The sequence below is a fragment of the Anolis sagrei genome, chromosome 4 (genome assembly GCF_037176765.1).
Source record: "Anolis sagrei isolate rAnoSag1 chromosome 4, rAnoSag1.mat, whole genome shotgun sequence".
Classification (NCBI taxonomy): Eukaryota; Metazoa; Chordata; class Lepidosauria; order Squamata; family Dactyloidae; genus Anolis; species Anolis sagrei.
Window position 1 is genome coordinate 27,517,510 of NC_090024.1, and position 23,513 is coordinate 27,541,022.

The 23,513-nt window shown below is 37.8% G+C and overlaps 1 protein-coding gene across 2 annotated transcripts in view; it reads left to right on the plus strand.

Annotated features, from left to right (window-relative positions):
• The window catches only part of RSPO2 (R-spondin 2), a 121,860-nt gene that overhangs the window by 77,688 nt on the left and 20,659 nt on the right, over positions 1-23,513 (plus strand). For both annotated transcript variants that reach the window (XM_060775772.2, XM_060775774.2), the window contains exons 4-5: positions 10,205-10,348; positions 11,962-12,150. In XM_060775772.2, coding sequence (XP_060631755.2) covers positions 10,205-10,348; positions 11,962-12,150 — 333 coding nt within the window. The remainder of the gene's footprint in view (positions 1-10,204; positions 10,349-11,961; positions 12,151-23,513) is intronic.

Sequence of the window (23,513 nt, forward strand, 5' to 3'; positions counted from 1 at the left end):
TTTCTGTGGCACTCTAATTGTGGAATGTCCTCCATGTGGAGACCCAATTAACACCAATGCTGGTTTCCTTTAGCACCAAGGCCATTTATTAAGGTTGAGCTTTATTAATTTTATCTATATACATTTTGAAATTCTTTCATACCTCCCAGCAGAAAAAGTTCTGCTTAATCCTATTTCACCCTGCTGTTTGAAATGGTTTTAAAACATCCCAGTTTCTCTCTCCTACTTTACCGCTTTGTTCTCAGCTTACTACCGAACTTATTTTGTCAAATGAGAGAAAAAGGAGAAGAACGGGCAGAATCTTCCCCTTCTTAGGAGTCTCAGGCAAGAGCAAAGCCCTGCCACCTTTCCTGGTTTGTTCTTCCTTATTAATAACTTTTTTCCATCTTGATCTTGTACTGATGTTGCTTGGCCACCCATGTCCCAGTTTTCATCTGTGAATGTTGGAGAGTATGGTATTTCAATCTGTTAAATCTGTTTTATTTGTGAATGCGTATAATATATATTTTAGTCTATTTAAATATTGGTTTAACCTGTTTATATTGTTTTACTAGTCTATTTCTCTAGTTTTCTCATATAGGGTGGGACGGAGTGATCATGATAGTCATGAAAAAAATCCTAGAAGAGAGTTTGGAGATACTGTTGTTGCTTTTGTTATTGTTATTATTATTTTGGACCATAACACTTGAAATAGACAAGACCTCAACTTTGGTGGAGGTTTTTCTCTAATCATGGGGGTCAAAGCAAGCATGGCTAGCTTTTTAGATGGGATTATCAGATGCCAGGTAACTATGTCTTGTACTGGACATTATATTAAAATGGTGCCACTATCTTTCATAGATGTTTAAAACTATAAAAAATAGCATCCAGTTCTCCCCTCATCCAAATTGGATGCCCTTTTTGACTCTGGACATTTTCCCCTTGTTAGTCTGACAATATTTCCACTGTTTAAAAATAGTTCTGTCTGCATTTAAAATCATTACTGGTGGTTACAGAGAGGTACTTAAGCAAGTTCAGGGTAAAATGCCTATTTATATATTTGAGCACATCTTCAACTTCAAATTTAAAAGAAATTGGGAAGATGTCCACATTTTTACCAGAAGAATATTAGAATCTATATCACACAGAAAACATTTCCATGGATTTAAGAATGCCAGGATAGCCAAGCATAACACTCTAAATGCCACGTGGCTGAATATAACAGCTCTTGGATTATGAAAATAATGGATTTTCAAAACTAATTTTCTTTAGTAGCTGTGATCTAGGCATCTCAAATTGGCAAGGCTTGTTATAAAGATTTGTGTTTTTCTGGCTATAATGTGTCATGTAATTTCATCCTTGAAATAGCACATGTGGGATTTTTTTCCTGCTGTGTCAAATCAATCTAAACATTCTCTGAAAGAAAAAGGAGCAGAATTCTTGTCTAACATTTTGATTAGGGTTCCCTTGGAGGATTGTTCCAATACTGTGGTATATTGGACAAAGGTTATCTCTGTCAGAAGTACATTTTACTCATCCAAAAGCTTTCTGATCTGGTGGGATGAGTATAACTATTGGAATAGTAATAATAGAGGAATATAATTTCTTTCAGAGAAATAGATAAAATAGGAAAGGAGAGGTAGTAGTACTGTATGCCAAGAATAATGTCACCTGTGAAAAAAAATCTGTGACTTAAATCCCAGAACCTGGGTTGACCGCATCTGGGTCAAAAATTAGTGGGGAGATAAACATCAGCTATATTTTTGCAAAAGTTTACAACACAACCCCAATCCAGATAATGTTTTCCTGGAACACGCGGTCACACATTCAGAAAGGAGTCCCCAAGTTACAAACATCTGACTTATAAATGACTCATTGTTAGGAATGGGAGTGAGACAACAGGAAGTGAGAGGAAGGGAAATCAACTACTGAAAGAGTTATGGCGGGGAAAATATCACCACCGAAACTGTTTAATCAATCCTTGTTTCCACAATAAGCATTTTTTTTTCAAAATCTGATTATCACAGGGACAGAAAGTGAGGTGAAATCTTCTGAGCAAAGGGCAGAGACGGCAAAACAAGCATCACAAGCATAACCCTTATACAGTATATGTGTATGTGTGGGGGAGGGAGGTGTGTTAGTGTATGGCTGGAGTTACATTTAAAAAATGTACCTGTTTTGACTTCCATACAAATTCAGCTTAAGAAAAGACCTACAGAACCTATCTTGTCCATAACTTGGGAATTGCCCATAGTAGTAATTGGGATTTTCTGATATCCTGATATTTATTGGAAGTCAAACTCCGCCAAAAATATGAAGTCTAACGAATTCCTCACTTGCCTTGCAGACAGTTTCATTGTCCAGAAGGTGGTAACAAAGGAATCAGCTATTTTAGATCTGATACTAACCAACAGTGATGACTTATTAAATGGGGTGGAAGTGGCAAGTGGTGGATAGTTTGGAACAGCCAGACACTTTGAGGTTTTATTCTTGTTTTGTTTGCCTAGTCAATTATCCTTTCTTTGGTTGGGCATTTTTTTATTTTACAGTTCCTTCAAATTCCAAATGCAATAAACATGGACCCAGCCTTACTAACAGATCAGGTGTAACTCTTGCACTGAGTTGCTATTGAGCAATATTTTTGAGAATTAGGAGATGAATTTTAGTTCAGTTTTCAAGGTTTTAGAGTTGTCTTTATTTGTGGCAAACAATGAATATCATCACTCCATGGATGGCAGAGAAAATAAGAGAGAAAAAACTAACGTTCTTGTTGGTTCTTCTTACATATGCATTGTAAGCTCAATAAATACTGCACTTAGTTGTTTTCATAAGACTTGGCAAGATTCTTGTATGTGGTACATTCATCTCAGAGTAAATAACACCTGATGACCCACTATACATATAAACACACAATAAATAAATGTAATCTACACATTTAGCTACATATATATATTATGTTGTTGTTGTTCATTCATTCAGTCGTCTCCGACTCTTCGTGACCTCATGGACCAGCCTACGCCAGAGCTCCCTGTCGGCCGTTACCACCCCCAACTCCCTCAAGGTCAGTCCGGTCACTTCAAGGATGCCATCCATCCATCTCGCCCTTGGTCGGCCCCTCTTCCTTTTGCCTTCCACTTTCCCCAGCATCATTGTCTTCTCTAGGCTTTCCTGTCTCCTCATGATGTGGCCAAAGTACTTCAACTTTGTCTCTAGTATCTTTCCCTCCAGTGAGCAGTCGGGCTTTATTTCCTGGAGGATGGACTGGTTGGATCTTCTCGCAGTCCAAGGCACTCTCAGCACTTTCCTCCAACACCACAGCTCAAAAGCATCGATCTTCCTTCGCTCAGCCTTCCCTAAGGTCCAGCTCTCACATCCGTAGGTGACTACAGGGAATACCATGGCTTTGACTAGGCGGATCTTTGTTGCCAGTCTGATGTCTCTACTCTTCACTATTTTATCGAGACTGGACATTGCTCTCCTCCCAAGAAGTAAGCGTCTTCTGATTTCCTGGCTACAGTCTGCATCTGCAGTAATCTTTGCACCTAGAAATACAAAGTCTGTCACGGCCTCCACGGTTTCTCCCTCTATTTTCCAGTTGTCAATCATTCTTGTTGCCATAATCTTGGTTTTTTTGACGTTTAGCTGCAACCCGGCTTTTGCGCTTTCTTCTTTCACCTTGATTAGAAGGCTCCTCAGCTCCTCCTCGCTTTCGGCCATCAGAGTGGTGTCATCTGCATATCTGAGGTTGTTGATGTTTCTTCTAGCAATTTTCACCCCAGCTTTGCATTCATCCAGCCCCGCACATCGCATGATGTGTTCTGCATACAAGTTGAAAAGGTTAGGTGAGAGTATGCAGCCTTGCCTGACGCCTTTCCCAATCTGGAACCAGTCTGTTGTTCCGTGGTCAGTTCTGACTGTTGCTACTTGGTCCTTGTACAGATTCCTCAGGAGAGAGACAAGGTGGCTTGGTATGCCCATCCCACCAAGAACTTGCCACAATTTATTATGATCCACACAGTCAAAGGCTTTAGAATAGTCAATGAAGCAGAAGTAGATGTTTTTCTGAAACTCCCTGCCTTTCTCCATTATCCAGCGGATGTTGGCAATCTGGTCTCTCGTTCCTCTGCCTTTTCTAAACCCAGCTTGAACATCTGGCAGCTCTCGCTCCATGTATTGCTGGAGTCTTCCTTGCAGGATCTTGAGCATTACCTTACTGGCATGAGAAATAAGGGCCACTGTACGGAAGTTTGAGCAGTCTTTCGCATTTCCCTTTTTTGGTATGGGGATATAAGTTGATTTTTTCCAGTCTGATGGCCATTCTTGTGTTTTCCATATTTGCTGGCATATGGCATGCATCACCTTGACAGCATCATCTTTTAAGACTTTAAACAGTTCAGCTGGGATCCCGTCATCTCCTGCTGCCTTGTTGTTAGCAATGCTTCTTAAGGCCCATTCAACCTCACTCCTCAGGATGTCTGGTTCTAATTCATTCACCACACCGTCAAAGCTATCCTCGATATTGTTATCCTTCCTATACAGATCTTCTGTATAGTCTCGCCACCTTCTCTTGATCTCTTCATCTTCTGTTAGGTCCCTGCCATCTTTGTTTCTTATCATACCAATTTTTGCCTGAAATTTACCTCCAATGTTTCTAATTTTCTGGAAGAGGTCTCTTGTCCTTCCTATTCTGTTGTCTTCTTCCACTTCCATGCATTGCTTGTTTAAAAATAGTTCCTTATCTCTTCTGGCTAACCTCTGGAATTGAGCATTTAACTGGGCATATCTCCCATTATCCCTGTTTCCTTTTGCTTTCCTCCTTTCTTGGGCTACTTCCAGTGTCTCAGCAGACAACCATTTTGCCTTCTTGGTTTTCTTTTTCTTTGGAACGTACTTTGTTGCCGCCTCCTGAACAATGTCGCGGACTTCTGTCCATAGTTCTTCTGGGACTCTGTTTACTAAATCTAGTCCTTCAAATCTGTTCTTCACTTCCACTGTATATTCGCTAGGAATGTTAGTGAGATCATATCTAACCGGTCTGTGTATTTTCCCTGATCTCTTTAGTTTTATTATATATTATATTAAAATTATAATATATTATATTATATATATTATATATATATAATTATATATTATATATATATAATATATTATATATATTATATATATTATATTATAATATATTATATTATATATATTATATATATATAATATATATTATATATATATATTATATATATATTATACATAAATGCAATAGATCTTTTTTTCAAAAAACATCCTACATGTTCACATCACTGTCTTCCCCTTTGTATGCATGCTAAATTTCTTGGGTATCAGGCTGAATCTACCCCTCTGTACTTTCCGAATGCAGATTAACTGCAATCAACTGGAGTATATGAGTCTACACTGCCATATAATCTAGTTCAGATAGTTAATCTGAATTCTGAAACTGCATTATATGGCTGTGTAGATCTAGCCTCAGTTTCTATGGATTTATAGCTATGGTTCCTATACAGATGCTGTTTGACATTTGTCTCTGGTGCAGAACAGCACAAGTTGCTGAACTGAGTTGTACAGACAATACCATTGTTCATGCAAATGCGTGGATGTGCACACAGATATTATCTGCAAGTGTACACTTGGAGCTGCTTGCACATAAGCTCTAGTCACCTCTTGAATGTACTGTATATGTACTGTATATGTTCCTGAACTTGTCACTTTTTTGCACACATACTGTACACATGAACTCACGCTGCTTGCACAAGTCTTGTGTAACTCTTGCTCACAATAGCCTTGCATTTGAATTTATTTATTTAATGTGTTTCTGTCACAATGAAATGCAATTCTCAAATAAGAATTTGCCTATTTATCCCCCCCCCCCAAAAAAAAAAAAAAAAGAAAACGAAGAAGCTATGGCATTAGGACAGATTATGTAGGCAGCTTTTTCATTATCATTTACATAGTGAACTGTTTCTGTTGAGCCAAATGAATACAATATGCTCTTTTCTTTTGTGTTTAAATTCTAGTCTAGGAAGATTTGTAGTTCTGAAAAAAAAATCATAGGATTTGATTTTGAAATAAGGTTAAAATGCAGACAGTAGGACACCACATAACACTCTTTCAAGAACACTAATTGAGAGACAGAGAAAAGACAAAGAAGATTACTGATTACATTCTTTTGTATATTGTGGGTGAACTTGTGGAACAACTGAAAGCAAAATAAGTTATGGGGAAGCCTACTAACTATTGAGAAAGTTTGGTTATGTAGCTGCTTCATAATGAGATATACACAGGCTGCTGTGTATGATTAAAATGTGATGATAAGAATGATGAGCATCCACAGAAGAGATTAAAGGAACTCATGGCATGCATTCCTCTTGTTGTTGACTTCAGTTGACTTATGAAAACCCTAAATAGAGACTATTACAGGGTTTTCTTGGCAAGATTTGCTCAGAGGATCTTTCCACTGTCTTCCTCTGAGGCCAAGAGTATGACTTGCCCAATTTCTCCCTGTGAGTTTCCATGACTCAGCAAGGATTTGAACCCTGGTTTTCCAGATTCATTGTACAACACTCAAAACAACAAACTGCTGAATTTTATTAAGGGGGGGATGTTTGAGTTAGATCTCTCTTCATCCTGAATTGTTCATCTAGACATGAATTTACAGATGTAATGAAAAGGGTTTCCTTTACTGCATCTATTCCCATTTTGAATATAATACATCACTATTGTGTCTCATTGGATATAAGTTTAGTTTTCCATCTTCCATGCTTCAGTACTTGTCCTTCCTGTTTCAGCTCATTGAGGCCTTCTATATACCAAGGAGCCTATTTAATACCATGTCAGTGAGGACATTTGGGAGTGATTGTGTCAATAGCCCTAGACAGGGCTTAATTCAATCTATTGTTGGGGGCTTCAATGGAATAGTCAATGATACCAGCCATAAATCTCTCTAAGGACCTCATCACATTGAGGTCCAAAATGCAGGCGACAGTGGGGGGACTCACCAGACAGCATGGCATTACTCACATTGTTGCTTTCCCCATTACACAGGAGAAAGCATTGCCACCTGGTTTCCCCCCATGGTGGACCCATTCTAACTAATCAGAATATGGGAAGCCTTCTGTGTTATCTGGGCTCCATCCTAGGACACTTCCAGGATGGAGTTTTCTTGGAAGTAGCCCTGCACCATGCGATGGGCTTCATCCTGCCTCTGTCCTGGAAGTATCCTAGGATGAAGGCAGAATTTAATGTGAAGAGATCCTAAGGCTTTCCTGAATTTTGAAGGATAATTTAGCCTTCAAGAGCAGACCATCTTAATAGGTCCACCACCCTTGTGGAGTCAAATAGTAGCTGTGATACTAATTCTGACCATGAAATGCTCTTTCTGTGTTTCTAATCAACATCGCATTATTATCTTGCCTATAATTTTTCCTTCTTCCCTTATATACAGTTTGCAGACCTTTTTCCAGTCTAAGTGCATGTTTCCAATATTGCTTTCTTGGGACTGATTTATGAGTGACCAGAATTTGGCATTTAGGATCAATTGTCTGTATATGAAAGTGGAAGATAACATGCTGGGCATAGAAGACTCAGTTTCAGCACTTTCTTGTATGAAGAATGGCTGACGTCCCCAAAATGTAATAATGAACATTTAAATGGTGAGAAATCATCTGAAGACAAGAGAATGGCTGCTTGTCATGAAAGCCAGAAAGCAAGAGATGTAACTTAGGTTATCTGGATATGATCCATGGCCAAGAAAAGAAAGTTAAGGCTTCACGTAGGAAAACACCACATGTATTCTCCATTAAGTCAAAATTGAAAGCTTTTGTCGAAATGGCTGATTGAAATCTATAGGCAACAGCACTTCAGCCAAGAGTCCAGACCTTTTATCCTGAATATTTGCAATTTTTAATCTCCCTTTTACAATCCAAATGGAAAAATAAACTCTAGTTCAAATATATTGAAAGCAACCATGAAAACATGAGTTTCAGTGACTAATATACCAGCTGTTGGTGTGTAAAAGGATAACGCAGTGACATATTTTCATTTTTTTCTACATAGTATGATTGATCATCAAGACATAATTCTTTTAAAGGAATTGTTAATCTTTTTCAGATATTGCTCTAGAAGAAGCAACACTTTTTAGACTGCTTTAGTTGCACCTGCAAAAAACTGTATGCATTAATAAAACACATTGATTTACAAACAGTAAGAAAAGTGAAACCAAAGTCATGCATTACAAGACCCTTTTAAAAAAATAGGAGCTTTGTGTGAATCTCAGATGACAGTTAAAGAGAAGATCTGGCGTCTGGCAGTCAGGGCTGCATTGCCTCTGAACATAGATATTCTATGCTTAACTATCATTAAAGATGAAAAAGTAATATGTTGAGTTTGCATTTTCCTATGAAAATACCCATTTTACATCTCCTGAGTTTGGCAACAGGACAAAGTGCATCTTGCCTGGAAAATCCATACATTTCTAAGACTTGCATTACATTTCAGAGAAAGTATTCAGAAAACCATATATATATATATATTAGGCCTGGGTAACAACAGAAAAATTTGTTTCTAAAATCGATTTGTATTTGGGGTTTTTTTTTGTTTCGATATTTAAAATAATTACAAAATTTTCCTTTTAAAAAGTTCGATATTTACGAAATTTCGTAAATGGTAAAAAATTAACGAATCGATTTCCGAAACAATAACGAATCGATTCGTTAATGGCGGACGCGACTGCGAAATACGCTAAAAAACCTCCAAAACCTTCTGAAGCTTCCCTCTCCCTCTGTTGTTGACTGTTGGTGTGATATTATAATTTTTTTTCACTAATTAAACCATAAAACTGGCCCAGACATGCGGAAATAATAACGAAACGACCTCAAAACAATAACGAAACGAATACAATATCGAAATACGAAGCATTTACAAAACGTTTTTGAAAATTCATTTTTTTAATAATTGCTCCAGAATGGTTCATTATCGTTTTGTAATTGAAAAAATTAACGAATTATTAACGAATTACGAATTAACGAAACGAAACCGCCCAGCCCTACTATATATATATATATATATATATATATATATATATAGGGGGAAATGTGCAAGGGTCAAAATACATTTCTCTTGTAGTTGATGTAATTTTTTTCTGTTTTTCTTTTTAACTGAGACTTATTATTTCTCATACCTCTGCATGGCTTGCAGTGGTGATATAAATAAAGAGACTTGAATGCCATTCTTTGTAAATGTGAATAAATGTCCTTTAGTTAACGAGAAAATGTGTACTCAATCATATGACTGAACAATGTGTACCAAGATATGGAACTATCTTTGTAGGAAATCCTGTTCCAAGACTTACTGTATAACTCAGGTGGACAAAAATGTTGGCGGGGTTCTAAGAAATGCAACAAAAATATTTTTGTTAAACTAATAATGTTTCTAGTCTTCTACATTGGTTTGGTAAAGATTTCTAGGTACAATCTAAAGTGCTGGTTACATTTTGGCTAAAGTTTAGGGCAGTGGTTCTCAATCTGTGGGTCCCTAGGTGTTTTGGCCTACAACTCACAGAAATCCCAACCAGTTTACAAGCTGTTAGGATTTCTGGGAACTGAAGGCCAAAACATCTGGGGACCCACAGGTTGAGAACCACTGGTTTATGGTATTGGACAGACTTTATCTCTACGTGTGACCCTGCCCCATTGGTTGTCTCTTGGTACTGCAATTCTCATCCAAAGAAAACTTGAATGTCATAAAGCCATTTCAGCTGACGTTGTATTCTGACAGTCCTTTTTTAAAGGACTTTTTTTTCCTTTTGAGTACTATATATATCTATATATCTATATCTCTTATCTATCTATAGAAAAATAGTAGTAGTAGGCTGCTATACTGTTTTTTTAATACCACAGTTTTTCACTTGTTTATATTATTTCTAATTGTTTGTTTTCATTTTTTTGAAATATCATTGATAGTTTCTACCATTTTAATGTTGACCTGTGTATATTTTAATTTTATTATATGTGTTTTAATTTGGAAGCTACTTTGAGTTCTGGTTTTGGGAAGAAGGAAGGCTATTAATAAAGAGTTGCAATAATTATGATAATAATGGTAATATTATTTTAATGCTAATAGACTTGTAGAATTATGTTACAGTTCTTTGATACTGCATTGCACAGTGAGTTGTAGAACAGAAAAAAATCCTTATCATGTTTTTTCCTTTACTCCATAGGATGCAGAATAGAGAACTGCGACTCTTGTTTTAGTCGAGACTTTTGCACCAAGTGCAAACCTGGGTTTTATCTCTACCGAGGCCGTTGCTTTGGAGAATGCCCAGATGGCTTCATGCCTTTAGAGGAAACTATGGAATGTGTGGGTGAGTAATAGTAGAACATCTCTCCTGTGGTGCAGTACTTAGGGTACTCAACTGGGAGTTAGGGATTCCGGGTTCAGCCATTTAGTCGCTCTGCCCAGCCAAACTCACAGGGATGCTGGGAGGATAGTCAGAGGAATCATGCGTTCCACCTTCAGTTCAAGGCATATAAACATATCAAGGATACTAGAGACAAAAGCATACTAGAGACAAAGCTGAAGTACTTTGGCCACATCATGAGGAGACAGCAAAGCCTAGAGAAGACAATTATGCTGAGGAAAGTAGAAGGTAAAAGGAAGAGGGGTCAACCAAGGACAAGATGGAGGGATGGCATTCTTGAAGTGACTGGACTGACTTTGAAGGAGCTGGGGATGGTGACGGCCGACAGGGAGCTCTGCCGTGGGCTGGTCCATGAGGTCACGAAGAATCGGAGACGACTGAACGAATGAACAACAAACATATCAAATAAAACAAACAGTTAACAGTATGCCATTCTGGATATAATCATCTTGTCTTCTCCTGGATTTTTTTGTGTTCATAAAAAGAGAGCACTTGCACAGTTTCACAACAGGCACAAACACAGTCCCCTCTCCGGACAAGAAAGTGATTTAAATGTTTCCTCTAAAATATAAAAAAATTATCTCATTCTTTTATTTATGACAAGCTGTTAAGTGTTTCACTGTGATTTTTTTTTAAAAAGTCCATATTAACATTAAGAGCAATTTGGATTCTCTGCCAGAGAGCTTTAGTATCTCACCAAACTGCAGATCTGAGGATTCCACCAGATGTTCCTATGGCAGTTGAATTGGAATCAAAGTCCCTTCTAAACTGCTATATAAAATCCCAATGATCTGCTTTGATCTGGATTATATGGCAGTATAGACTCAGATAATCCAGTTAAAGGCAGATAATGTGGAGTATCTGCTTCGATAATCTGGATTATATGGCAATGTATAAGGGGGCAAAGGAAACAGTGTCTTAAATATCCACCGGTTGAGTTATGCATTGATCATACTATGCAATACTTGTGAATGGCAATGCTGTGCAACTGAATGCATACCTGAATGCACATCTCATGAGCATCTGCCTATGCAGTAGTTTTGTATATGCAGGAGTATATCCAGAAGTTGCAATTTACAACTGAATGTGGATATTCTGCATCACAAGATAAAGACCCAATTTTACATGTCCAGAAGACACCAACAGGATTCTGGGTAATGTATTTCCACAATATAAAATCAATTGATCCATCATCCCAAAGGAAACAGTTATGAAATGAACGTGAAAATAATAGTGCAGCTGAAGAAAGTAGTGGTCGATTGAGCTAATCACAGAATAGATATTTCATTGCCCCATAATGTGTCTGAACACTTTTCTCATAGAAATCGTGTCTTCAGTTATGATGGTAAGAAGGTCAACCTGTGGAAATCTCCCTGAGCTGTAAATCTGGCCATCATTCACCTGAGACCAAATATTAAAATCTGCTACTTCTTCATTCCCTCTGTTAATCTCTGCTGCAGTGGTGTTTATTTCTGCAAAGGACCAAATGAAGCCATCAAAGTTTGGAGGTTGCTAACTAGTGGATTCTGACTTTCTGTTTTTGTTGGTTTCCTCAGAAGGCTGTGAAGTCGGCCCATGGAGCGAGTGGGGAATTTGCAGCAGGAACAACAAGACTTGTGGATTTAAGTGGGGTTTGGAAACAAGAACAAGGCAGATTGTGAAAAAGCCAGCAAAGGACACTCTACCATGTCCAACCATTGCAGAGTCCAGAAGATGCAAAATGACCTTGAGGCACTGTCCAGGAGGTAAGTACACTAAATACCAGAGCAATTTTTATGAGCTCTTCCCCTTCACCAAAGCTGTGTTTGTTTAACTGTGAGAGATACAGAATACCACCCCCTCCTATTTTTCAAAAATTACAGAAGCCGTTCAACTGCCATAGCACACAAGTCAAGAAGTACCTTATGAATCATCTCTGTGTGTAGTACCCATACCTAAAGCTTTTTTTCATTGTAGTGTATGTTTGGATTCAGTTCTTAACTACCAGCTCCATGATCCTATTATTCTATGCATGACAACACTCAGAAAAATATGTAAATATTGAAGTACATTCACATTTTAGTTCATATTTGAGAATGTGAATGAAAGAAAACCAAACAATACCCCCTCACTTTTCTAGCTATAAAGAGCTGCCTTATAGCAGTTAAGACAAATTGTCTGGTTCCTTGACTGCTCAAAGATATTCCGTTTTTCAGGTAGAGTATTCTTTCAGTGTTTTGCTGCTATTGTTCATTTCCTTCTTGGAAATGCATTTAGCATTGTGTAACCCATCTTACTTGGATTTAGCCATTTCTGGTGGTGCAGTAGGTTAAACTCTTGTGCCAGCAAGGTCCGTGGTTTGAATCTGGGGAGTGGGGTGAGCTCCCATCTGTCAGCTCCAGCTTCTCATAAGAGAAGCCTCCCACAGGATGGTAAAATATCTGAGCATCACCTGGGCAACATGTTTGCAGACAGCCATTTCTCTAACCCCTTAAGCGACTTGCAGTTTCTCCCTGATATGAAAAAAAAGATCCATGCAATAATTTATTTATTTATTTATTTGGGGTTCTTGTACCCCGCCCTTCTCACCCCGAAGGGGACCCAGGGCGGCTTACAGCTGCAAGGCGCACTTAGACGCCTGCTACACAAACAATCATCACAAAAAATATAACAGTACAAATTCCCACAATTCAACATTATCCAATAAAATCAGTAAAATGATAAAATCAGTAAAAACAATACAAACCTGGATCTTCCTCCTACCCATCAGTGTACAATTAACTCAAAGATCTGTTTTGGTTCCATTTCGACAATCCTGCCGATCTTACACATCTGATTGTCTTATTTGGTTGTCATTGTCTAATTGCCTGGTTGCCCAAAGGCCTGGTTCTACAGCCATGTCTTCACCCTCCTCCTGAAGGAGAGGAGGGTTGGTGCTGCTCTGATTTCCCCCGGGAGTGAATTCCACAGGTGGGGGGCCACCACTGAGAAGGCTCTGCTTCTCGTCCCCACCAGCCTCACTTGTGAGAGTGGTGGGGTCGAGAGCAGGGCCTCCCCAGATGATCTCAAACTCCGAGGTGGGACGTAGAGGGAGATACGTTCGGACAGATACACTGGACCAGAACCGTGTAGGGTTTTGTAGGTTAAGACCTACAATGCTTGATTTTCCCACTCAATGTCAACTCTTTCTGTTGAATATCACCTTTCACATGCTGTACCATTTCACATCGAGCTAATCTTTATTTAAAAGTTGTGTCTATGTGTATTATCATTGTTCATAGTGTTCTCTCACATGTCCTGTAATGATTTTTTTTCCTCTCTCGCAATTTCCACTTTTTATACAATTTTGGGCTGTCTTCACAATGCATGAAAATAGAAAGGCAGATGGAATAAATTCCTGTGCATGAAAGTGGGGATTGTGGGAACCATTAATGGGTGTGCAAGGAGGACAGATTGCTATTTAGAAGAGTTATTTGGAACTGCATGGAAGGTGAAAAGGATACTAGTGGTTTGGACTTGGCTTGTGAGCACTCTGAAAAATCCATAAAAGCTGCAGAAGAAGTGTTTCAGTAGAATCATAGAATCATAGAGTTGGAAGCGACCTTATAGGCCATCCACTCCAACCCCCTGCCAAGAAGCAGGAAAATCACATTCAAAGCACTCCCGACAGATGGACATCTAGCCTTTGTTTAAAAGCCTCCACCACACTCCAGGGCAGAGAGTTCCACTGCTGAACAGCTCTCACAATTAGGAAGTTCTTCATGTTCAGGTGGAATTTCTTTTCCTGTAGTTTGAAGCCATTGTTCCTCATCCTAGTCTCCAAGGCAGCAGAAAACAAGCTTGCTCCCTCCTCCCTATGATTTCCTTTCACATCTCCTCTCAGCCTTGCCTTCTTCAGGCTAAACATGGCAAGCTCTTTAAGTCATTCCTCTTAGGGCTTGTTCTCCAGACCCTTGATCATTTTGGTTGCCCTCCTCTGGACACATTCCTGATTGCCAACATTTCCCTTCAATTGCAGTGCCCAGAATTGGACATAGTGTTCCAGGTGTGGTCTGACCAAGGCAGAATAGAGGGGAACACCCAAATATTAAATGGAAGCATCTATTTCATTCTAAGCAGGAGGACAAAATAGCAATCACCTCAAAATTAAATAAATGAAATGAAATCATAGAATAATAGTTGTAAGAGACCACATGGGCCATCTAGTCAAAGCTTCTGCCATTCATTAAAAGCACAACCAAAGTACCCCTGAGAGATGGTCATCCAGCCTGTGCATGATCATACATTTCATCATAAATATAATCATAAATTATCATAAATTTCAAAGAAAAGTGGGGAGGACAATTATTTTAGAATAGGATAGAGACAGAGAGGTGATGGATACTCTTCTGGCATTTTCTAAACCCCCACCCTTGCCATTAATATCAAACAACAAAAAACTGATGTCATTGGTTCTTCTCATCTTGTGGTTTAGTCCTAACAACATTAATACATTTTATATTCAAGATAAGTGTCTCTAGCATTGTTCATACATCATACCAGTGCCCCACAGGACACAACAGTGACCACTGAACATAGTGTCAGTTGTAAAGAGAGTTTTCCTTTCAGACCTTTTGGGTCACAATTTATTTGTCATGACATTTGAGTTTCTCATACAGTTTTTAGTGTTCACATTTTTGATCATTTTATAGTGGCTATGATAGCTTATCAAGATACTTGTGGATTGTTGTTATTGTTTTTAATAAAACTACAGTAAATGTTTTATCTTAATGACTTATTAAGACCCCATCAGTAGCTCTCCATGAACATGTTGTTTATTATGATAGCTTTCAAGTCTCGATGACTTGAAGGAAATATGCATCCAGTTTTCAGCCTTATACAATAGGCTCCCATGATGGTATCTCCCTCTCCCACAAAAAAACCCCCTCAATCAAATAGAAAAAGCTGGGTAGATAAATGGTGAAAGCTGTCATCCTCCAAGGTTTTGACAATATAGTTTAAAAATATATTTATTACAAAAGATACACATGCATTGCATACGTAAACCAGGGGAAACTTGATCCTAAAAAAACTGTTGATGTGCTACTGGGAATCATGACAGCTTAAAAGTAGAACAGCACACTGCTAATAATGGAAATTACCTGTTCCTAATGAATTAAATTGAAACTTTACAGGAGAACAGGATAGATTAACAACTTACCTCTTTCTCACTCATTAAATAGCTTAAGGCAACTATTAAATGCTGTTGATAAAATGAAAAGAAAAGTAGGTATTATCTAAGTGTCCCGCACTACTCCAAACCTTTCCAGATTGATAGTTTTTTGGATATCATCCAGAATCAGCTTTTCTTTGAGAAGAAAACACTTTAACAGGATTAATGTCCTAACCTTGTTAATATCGCAAGTCCTGCTGTTTCGAGAAATCTCACCTTCTTTAGTTAAAAGCTAGTTCATAACATTGCTTGCTTTGCCAACAGATTATTTTGAGTGATCTGGACTGGACCCTTCCCTTTTGCAGGTGATCATAATGCTAGCTAGTGGTGGTTTCTGGCTTCAGATCCCATCTGTACCGGCATTCCCCAAATTATGAACAAGATAGGTTCTGTAGGTTTGTTCGTAAGTTGAATTTGTATGAGTGGCAGAAACAGCCAGAGGGTGAGAACTCTACCTTAGAACTCTTTATAGGGCCTTTTTAACTTGTGGGATTGTGCAGTATAATAATTTTCTTCAGCCAGCACCTTAATCACTCTGACTTGGACACCACCTCAGCCCTGTTGACTTGTAAATGCCTTTTTACTTTTAATGTTTTGAGTGTTTGTTATCATTAGCTCTAGTAGTAAACATGTTCTAAATGTTTGATTTATATATTTAAATATCTAAGTTTGTTATTTTTTAATTGTTCTATAAGTACACCTGATGTTGTTTATTTTATTGTTTATGATTTGATTTGTTTGTTATGTTATGCCGGCATTGAATGTTTGCCAATTTTCTGTTGTAAACCACCCTGAGTCCCCTCGGGGAGATAGGGCGGTATAGAAATAAAGTTTATTTTTTTTAGGTAAGTTGGAACAGATACATTTTTAAGTGTAATTCCAGCCAAAAATATAAATTTTGCATCATTGGATAGCATAGGGAAGGGCTAACACATCTATGAAGTTTGTTTTGCTTTCTGTGCCCCTCTTCAGAAGATTTCACTTCATTTTCTGTCCCTGTGATACTTGGATTTTTTTTAAAAATTGCTTGTGGAAACTGAAATTGGCAATAGAGCTTTTCACTTGATAACTCTTTCAGGAGTGAATTTTCCTTCCAAGGGATAGATTTCTCTCACTTCCTGTTGTCTCACCCCCTGTTGTCTCACCCCCATTATTAATTACGAGTCATATGTAAGCCGGATGTTTGTAACTCAGGGAATGCCTGTATTGTATCCCGCGGTTTAGAAAATCTACCTACCCAGACATTGGATCCTACATATCCCATTCATCACATGGGATGGATTCTTGAAAAAATAAAAACCAGAGTAAATTCACCACTTGACTGATATGGAACTCAACAGCTTCCACTACTAAGATTTCATAAATTTAATCCTATCTTCTTTGGCTAGTTGATATTTCATGCAGTATCTATCTTACAAGAGGGTTTTTTTGGTCTTCCAAACATTTTGAAATCTCAGGTTTTATCTTCCTAAAACTGCCTTTGTAGGTTGGAAGGTCAACAATTAACAGAAATGACCAAAATTTCACTAGTAAGCACAAAGAAAAACTAAGCAACTGAACCAAAGTCTAAATTAAAGAGGTATGTTTTGTATCTCCTCTGGAAGTTCAATAAAAATTGGTGAGGGTGGAATTGATTTTGCAGCTTTTGGAAGCTGACTCTGAGCATAGTACAAGGATTCTTGTTCTCTGAGGAATCCAAGCTGTTGAAGGCTTTGTAGGTAAGCTTCATTTGGGTTTAGTTTTAAATCAAACCCAAATGCACATTGGCATGTAATGTAGCTGAAAGAATATGTTTGAACAGGTCTGCATTGTTTCATAATTGTAAAGGAGAACTTTAACAGAAAATTCTGAGTTTCTCATAAGGGCAGCCCCACATATATACATTAGAGTAGTAAAAATCTGAAAACCATAAAATTGAATTGCAAGATATTCCCGGTCCAACAGAGAAAAGACCAATTTGCTTATAAAAAGCAGCATTGAATCGAATAATAGCTTTACATTACAAAACAGTTGCAATACGAGTGTCACAAATGCATCAATCAATATGGGCATCAAAAACCATTCCTGCCCCCTTGAGGATCCAAGAAAACTATACCATAATTTCTCATTTGAGCTGATTCAGTTCAAGTCTGAAAACTTGTCCTTGACTGCAGTTTCTAGGTATGGATATGAAACAAAGATAGCAATATGGAGATGTTTATTTACTAAAATAGACTTGAGCATCAGCAGCATACTTGGCACCTCAGTCCCAGGCTGTTGATAATCTCTCCCAGGCACTTTTTATGAATAGCATGAAAAAATAATGTCCACACCAGTCTTTGCATAATAGGCCAGCCTCTGGATCCAGATGTATAAGAGCTAGGGTAACTGCAGAACTAAACCCAATACTACATCTAAAAGCTTAAGCCTTGGAAAAGGAATAACTTGACTAACTTCTAAGAGTGGGGGGAAAACCGTGTCCTTTTTGCTTTCTGTCATATCCAGAAATCTGGCTAGAATACTATAGGGTAAAATAGCTTCATAATGAACTGTTCTGTGAATGTGTTGTCAAAGGCTTTCATGGCCAGAATCCCTGGCTTGCTGTGAGTTTTCTGGGCTGTATGGCCATGTTCCAGATGTATTCTCTCCTGACACTTTGCTCACATCTATGGTAGGCATCCTCAGAGGTTGTGAAGACTTCACAACTTCTGAGGATGCCTGCCATAGATGTGGGCAAAACAATCAGGAGAGAATGCTTCTGGATCATGGCCATACAGCCCAGAAAACTGACAGCAACCCACTGTTCTTTCAATGGTTGGATATTTTTGCTCCTCATGCAGAGAGATATTTGAGGCCTCCCTGTATGCATAAGTGATAGTGACAGCAAATGATGGATGGCAGCAGGTTGCCAACCTTAGACTTGTGTGCTGCATCTAACAACAAACATATGTTATAGACCTCCTCTCACAGAGTCCAGCTCTTTTGGGAGCTGCCTGATTATCCAATATCTGGTTCTGTTCAGTCACTGGAACCAAAGCACTAACGGAGGGAAAACATTTAAGAAATTGCCTGTTGAAATCCCCAAGTCGCTCTTCTTATAATGGAGGAAACCAAGCCATTCATAAATGAACCAGGTAACTCTCAAGAGAAGCAGATATGTGTGGGATTATCCAGAGTAATGTATCTGGCAGAGTGTTCCAGCTTATCAAAACCAAATAAGGCCCAAATACTTCCCCTTCTAATATACATTTAGCAATTATTGCTATTTTAATAAGTGGAAATAGTAATATATTTCATTTTTAATGACATAATAAGTATGGTATTTTAAATAGCATGTCCTAGAATGCTGCAGTCATTATGTTTTCTGTTTTGCAGACGTATTACTAATCTTTTGGGAAGTGATAGTTGGTATTGTTTTGCCTTAAACACAGTAGGCATTCCAGTATAATATTAAGGCAAACTCCAATTTAAAAAAACAAACAATTTCTAACTTTTTTCCTACCTGCATCTGATTTTGTAATCCAATTTCCAGAATTTAAAATCTTAATTTGACCTGTGTTTGATGCTTTCTGCCTCACATTATATTCTTCCTTTCACTTCGTAATCAGCAAATATCAAGGCTGGGCAAGTTGAATATCACAATAGACCATGTGTGTACTAATTTTACAGTCAATTTAAATCTTACCTAATTTAATTGTCCTCTAAGGAGATCTGACTTGTTCAGGACTGTAGAAAGCAATATCTCATTTCATTGCAGGTGGAGATAGTTGAATGGTATTTTGGAAGGCTGAAGATGGCACGATAAAGCCATTGTTGGCTGAGAGATCCCCAGTTATGAAGCATTTTAATAATCTGCAAAACCTGTTTGACTGAAGACCATACCGAGTCACAAAAACATGTATTCACACTATGGGAAGAAATTACTTTATGGTGCCGTATCATCTTGTTGCTAAAGTATTTCTTCCCTCCTCGTGTAGGAAAAGGAATGGTACATGAATGCTTTATACCTGGAGAGAGCTGATTTTGATCTGTGTTGAGATTTTGGTAGTGATGCAAAGAAATTTACTTTCATTCATCAATTGTAAGAAAAAAATTCACATCTCCTTATTGCAAGGAAATGCATTTCCTCAAATATTTATATATTGTGAAAGGTACATGTTATTTACAAGCCCTAAATGCATATAATAAAATGATCACATTTTGAAATACAAAGGATTCAAAATGGAAACATGGGAATAAATGAGGGGGTGGGAGAGAAATTGCAGAAATCAGGCAAACTGCATAAAAATCATAACGTGTCTTAAAATTGAGTGAATGACAATCTGTGAAGAAAACAAAGTCTTGCAACCTGACCTGAAATAAGGCTGGTAAAAAAAAGGAGATGGTTTTTGAGAAACTCAATAAAATAAAGAAATAGTGGGTTTTTTCCTTCTAGATTTTTTTCAGTGCAAGATAGCAAGCCAAGATGGCATTGTGCTTGAATAGATATCACAGGCTATGTTCAGACCATTGCTTAGGTTAGTAATAAATATCCTTCCTTAGCTGCCTTACCAGCTGAAATGACATTGATGTTGAGTAAGCCCAGTGACTCATCCAGGGTCATTAGTGAGTTCATGGCCCTGTGGCAATCTGACTATGGAATTTGTTGTCCTTGTATGGCAGGAGAGCACTATTCTTCATTCAGTCTATTTAGACATCTCTCATGCTAAATAAATGGGCTTCCAGTTCCAAAAGCTTGAGATGTACTCAGCCTTTATGAAAGGCTGCATTTTGATGCCTACACCTTCTGTCAATAATTCCTGTCAGTATTAAAGTAAGATTTTTCAAGAGAAGCTGTAGAGTGTGCTATCTGTGCCAAAACCCACTGGCCAGTGCCATAATTATATGGCACGATCACTGGACAAATACAGTTCTGGTCTCAGATGACCAGCAGGAGAATGCTCCGGCTTAATCAGTCCATATGCTAACAAGAAAGAGTTCTGTTCCTACTAATTGACAAGATGCACACCTTGTTTAACCCCCTGAACAAGAAGCAATTCTCTTATTAATAGATGCTTGCATTTCTCCCAATATAGGTTAGCCTAGAACGGAGACAACCATTCATCTTGTGTGCCTTTAGATAGAGGTGATTAGTTTCAATGTGGATATGATGCTCAAGATTTATAAATGATCCATGGCAAAAGGAACAAAACAACAATGGTGATATCTTGTTTCAGTTCAGTTGTCTGAAAAAAACATAAAGAAATTGATTAAATTAATCAGTGCAAAGCTTACTTGTAATGTTAAGTAAATAACATCATATTATAAAACCAAATGTAAATTTTCTTGCAAGACAAAAAATAGGGCTTCTTTCATGCTTTTACCTGTCAATTGCTGAAGTAGTACTTTTTTTTTTGTAAAGATGAAGAGTAAGTTTAGCAATAATTTCGAACACAATGCGTTTGCATATTCACCTCACAGCAATCTCTTCACCATCTCTCCTTGCTTGCAATCCTCCATTAATTGGATAATCTGATTTCAGAGTATTCAACCACAGATTAGTTAATGACTGCTGCATGGGTGAATTCTCAATAATTGATCTACATTAATCAATTTCATGGCACATCATGCAGAAGGAGAAAAGCTCTTCAGCATGTTAATAAAATACTTGTAGCAATTTCTTCCCCCACTTGATTGACTGAAAGGACTTTTGCTCCTGACTGTGGGTTTTCAGCAAGTTATTTTTAAGCAGAGATTGAGACTATACATTATTTATCTTTAATGGCTAATTTCCTAAAACATTTATTATTTATTTATTCACTGTATTTATATACCACCTTTCTCATCCCTGGGAGGACTCAAGGTGGTTTACAACATACTAATGGCAAAAATTCAATGCCAACATATAGTACAACAAAGAAATCACAATAACTAATTACTACAAATAACTATGACCTTAAAATAATTAAAACCATTAAACATAAGACATACATAAAATTTAAACTTTCAAACAAAGCATAAAAATCATCCTAGTATAAACATTTAAATCACATGATCCAGAAATCATATACCATAGCCATTCTGAATTGTCATTACACTGTTCCTTAATTATTCTTTGTACGGCATTATTTACTAGCCAAAGGCTTGATCCCACAACCACGTATACTTATTGAAGACATAATCCTTGATTACCTCTTCCTTGGTTTCTACTTGTTGACTGAGGTATGCCTATATCAATTAGGAAGAAGTAATTTTTAATCTGACTCCATACATCAAAGTTTACAACAGTACAAAGTAGTGGACAGGCAAGACATGGCATATATGGACAAGAACGGTTCCCTTGTGTGTTTGTGATCAGTGTGTTCCTTCCAGAAATATCCAAAGTACCCTGCTGGGTTTCCTTTTGGAGCTATCTGGATGGGTTTCCCCCCCAAAGATACTGAATGAAAAATCCTTGCAAATGACTGGAGCACAGGTTAGAGCTGTCTCTGGGCAATTAGAGAGTTGATGATTGTTTAAAAAATTCCAAAAAGAAGCCAGACTTTAATCCATGTTGAAACATTGGTGCTTAACATGCTTCTGCTTAATTTGGAGTGTGCATTAAGTAGGCAGAAGTGATCCATCAATTGGCATTTCACATTGCATGTGACGTTACTGGATATATACGATTAGCTTCATATTTTGGCTGAAAAAAGTAAAAAGTTTGCATTAGAAAAAGAACTACCTCGTGTGCTACTGTTTCCTTGCTTTAGGTAAGAATGTTGTCAGGAATTATCTTCCCCTCAACAATAACCTGTCTTTTATCTACAATTTATAGTAGTCTCCTTTTCAAAACAAAACCTGCAAAGACCCTTGTGCAACTTTGCAAAAGTTAGTTTACTGTGCAGTAGATACTTGATACATCCGTGACACCCCATAACCATGGTTGTCTAGAGATGCTGTCTATGAACGTTGGTGGGTGTCACTTCATCCACCATTACACCAAGTCATTTTGATCGTATTTCCTCCTTGCTCTTTGATTGCTGGCATTTTATAGTGTCATAAAATACATCCCTGCTTTAAGTGGTCCCTAATTTCTGTAATCACAATTCAGCTGTTTTCGAACTGCTTAGTTGGACAGTAAGCTAGGCTTAACAATCGGGTGCTCAATCCGACTCAGGCTTTGAAATGTCTACCTTCCTGTTGGCAGTGATCTGTCGCTGCTGACAATTAACTAGCTACGCTACAGCCCGTCCCCAACCTAGGACTGTGTTTTCATCTTCCTCAGTCAATAGTGTAAAGTTCATTGCACTCATGGCTCTAGGCTTTAACTCTGATAGATAGGGTATAAAGAATGCTTTTGGTGGGGTAATGGCAGCTTCAGTATGGTTTTCATTGTGGGTTCTATATCATGAATACCTAGAATGCAGAAAGAACTACCTTTAAAAGAAAACCCCTTGCCAACCCTGTTAGCCATAAATTCTGGAATTTGTAATTCAATTTTTTTTCTAGGCACTTCACATGGTTTAACATCCTCTCCATAACAGGACGATAAGGTACATAGGGGGAGAAAATACTTACCTTTATTTTTATTTGATGCAAAATTTTGATAGGACACCGGGAAACCAGCATTCAAAACCCCAGTTTGCTATGGAAATCCATTGGCTAACCTTGGGCAAGGCACATTTTCTCACCCTCAGAGGAAGGCAAGAGTGAACCCTCCCTGAAATATTTTTCCAAGAAATCCCCATGATAAGTCATCTGAAAGTTACCATAGGTCAGAAATATCTTGAAGTCACAAAAGAACAATAGAAACATTATTTATTTTGTTTTAAGGTGTTGAATATGTCTCATGTTGCTTAACTTTTAGCCTAGTTCTATGTCTTTTGAAATGGCACTGGAGATACAACTCATCCTTTTTTCTTCTATAGTGGAATTTCAGGAAATTGTTAACATCTGTCAACCTTCTTTTTATATATA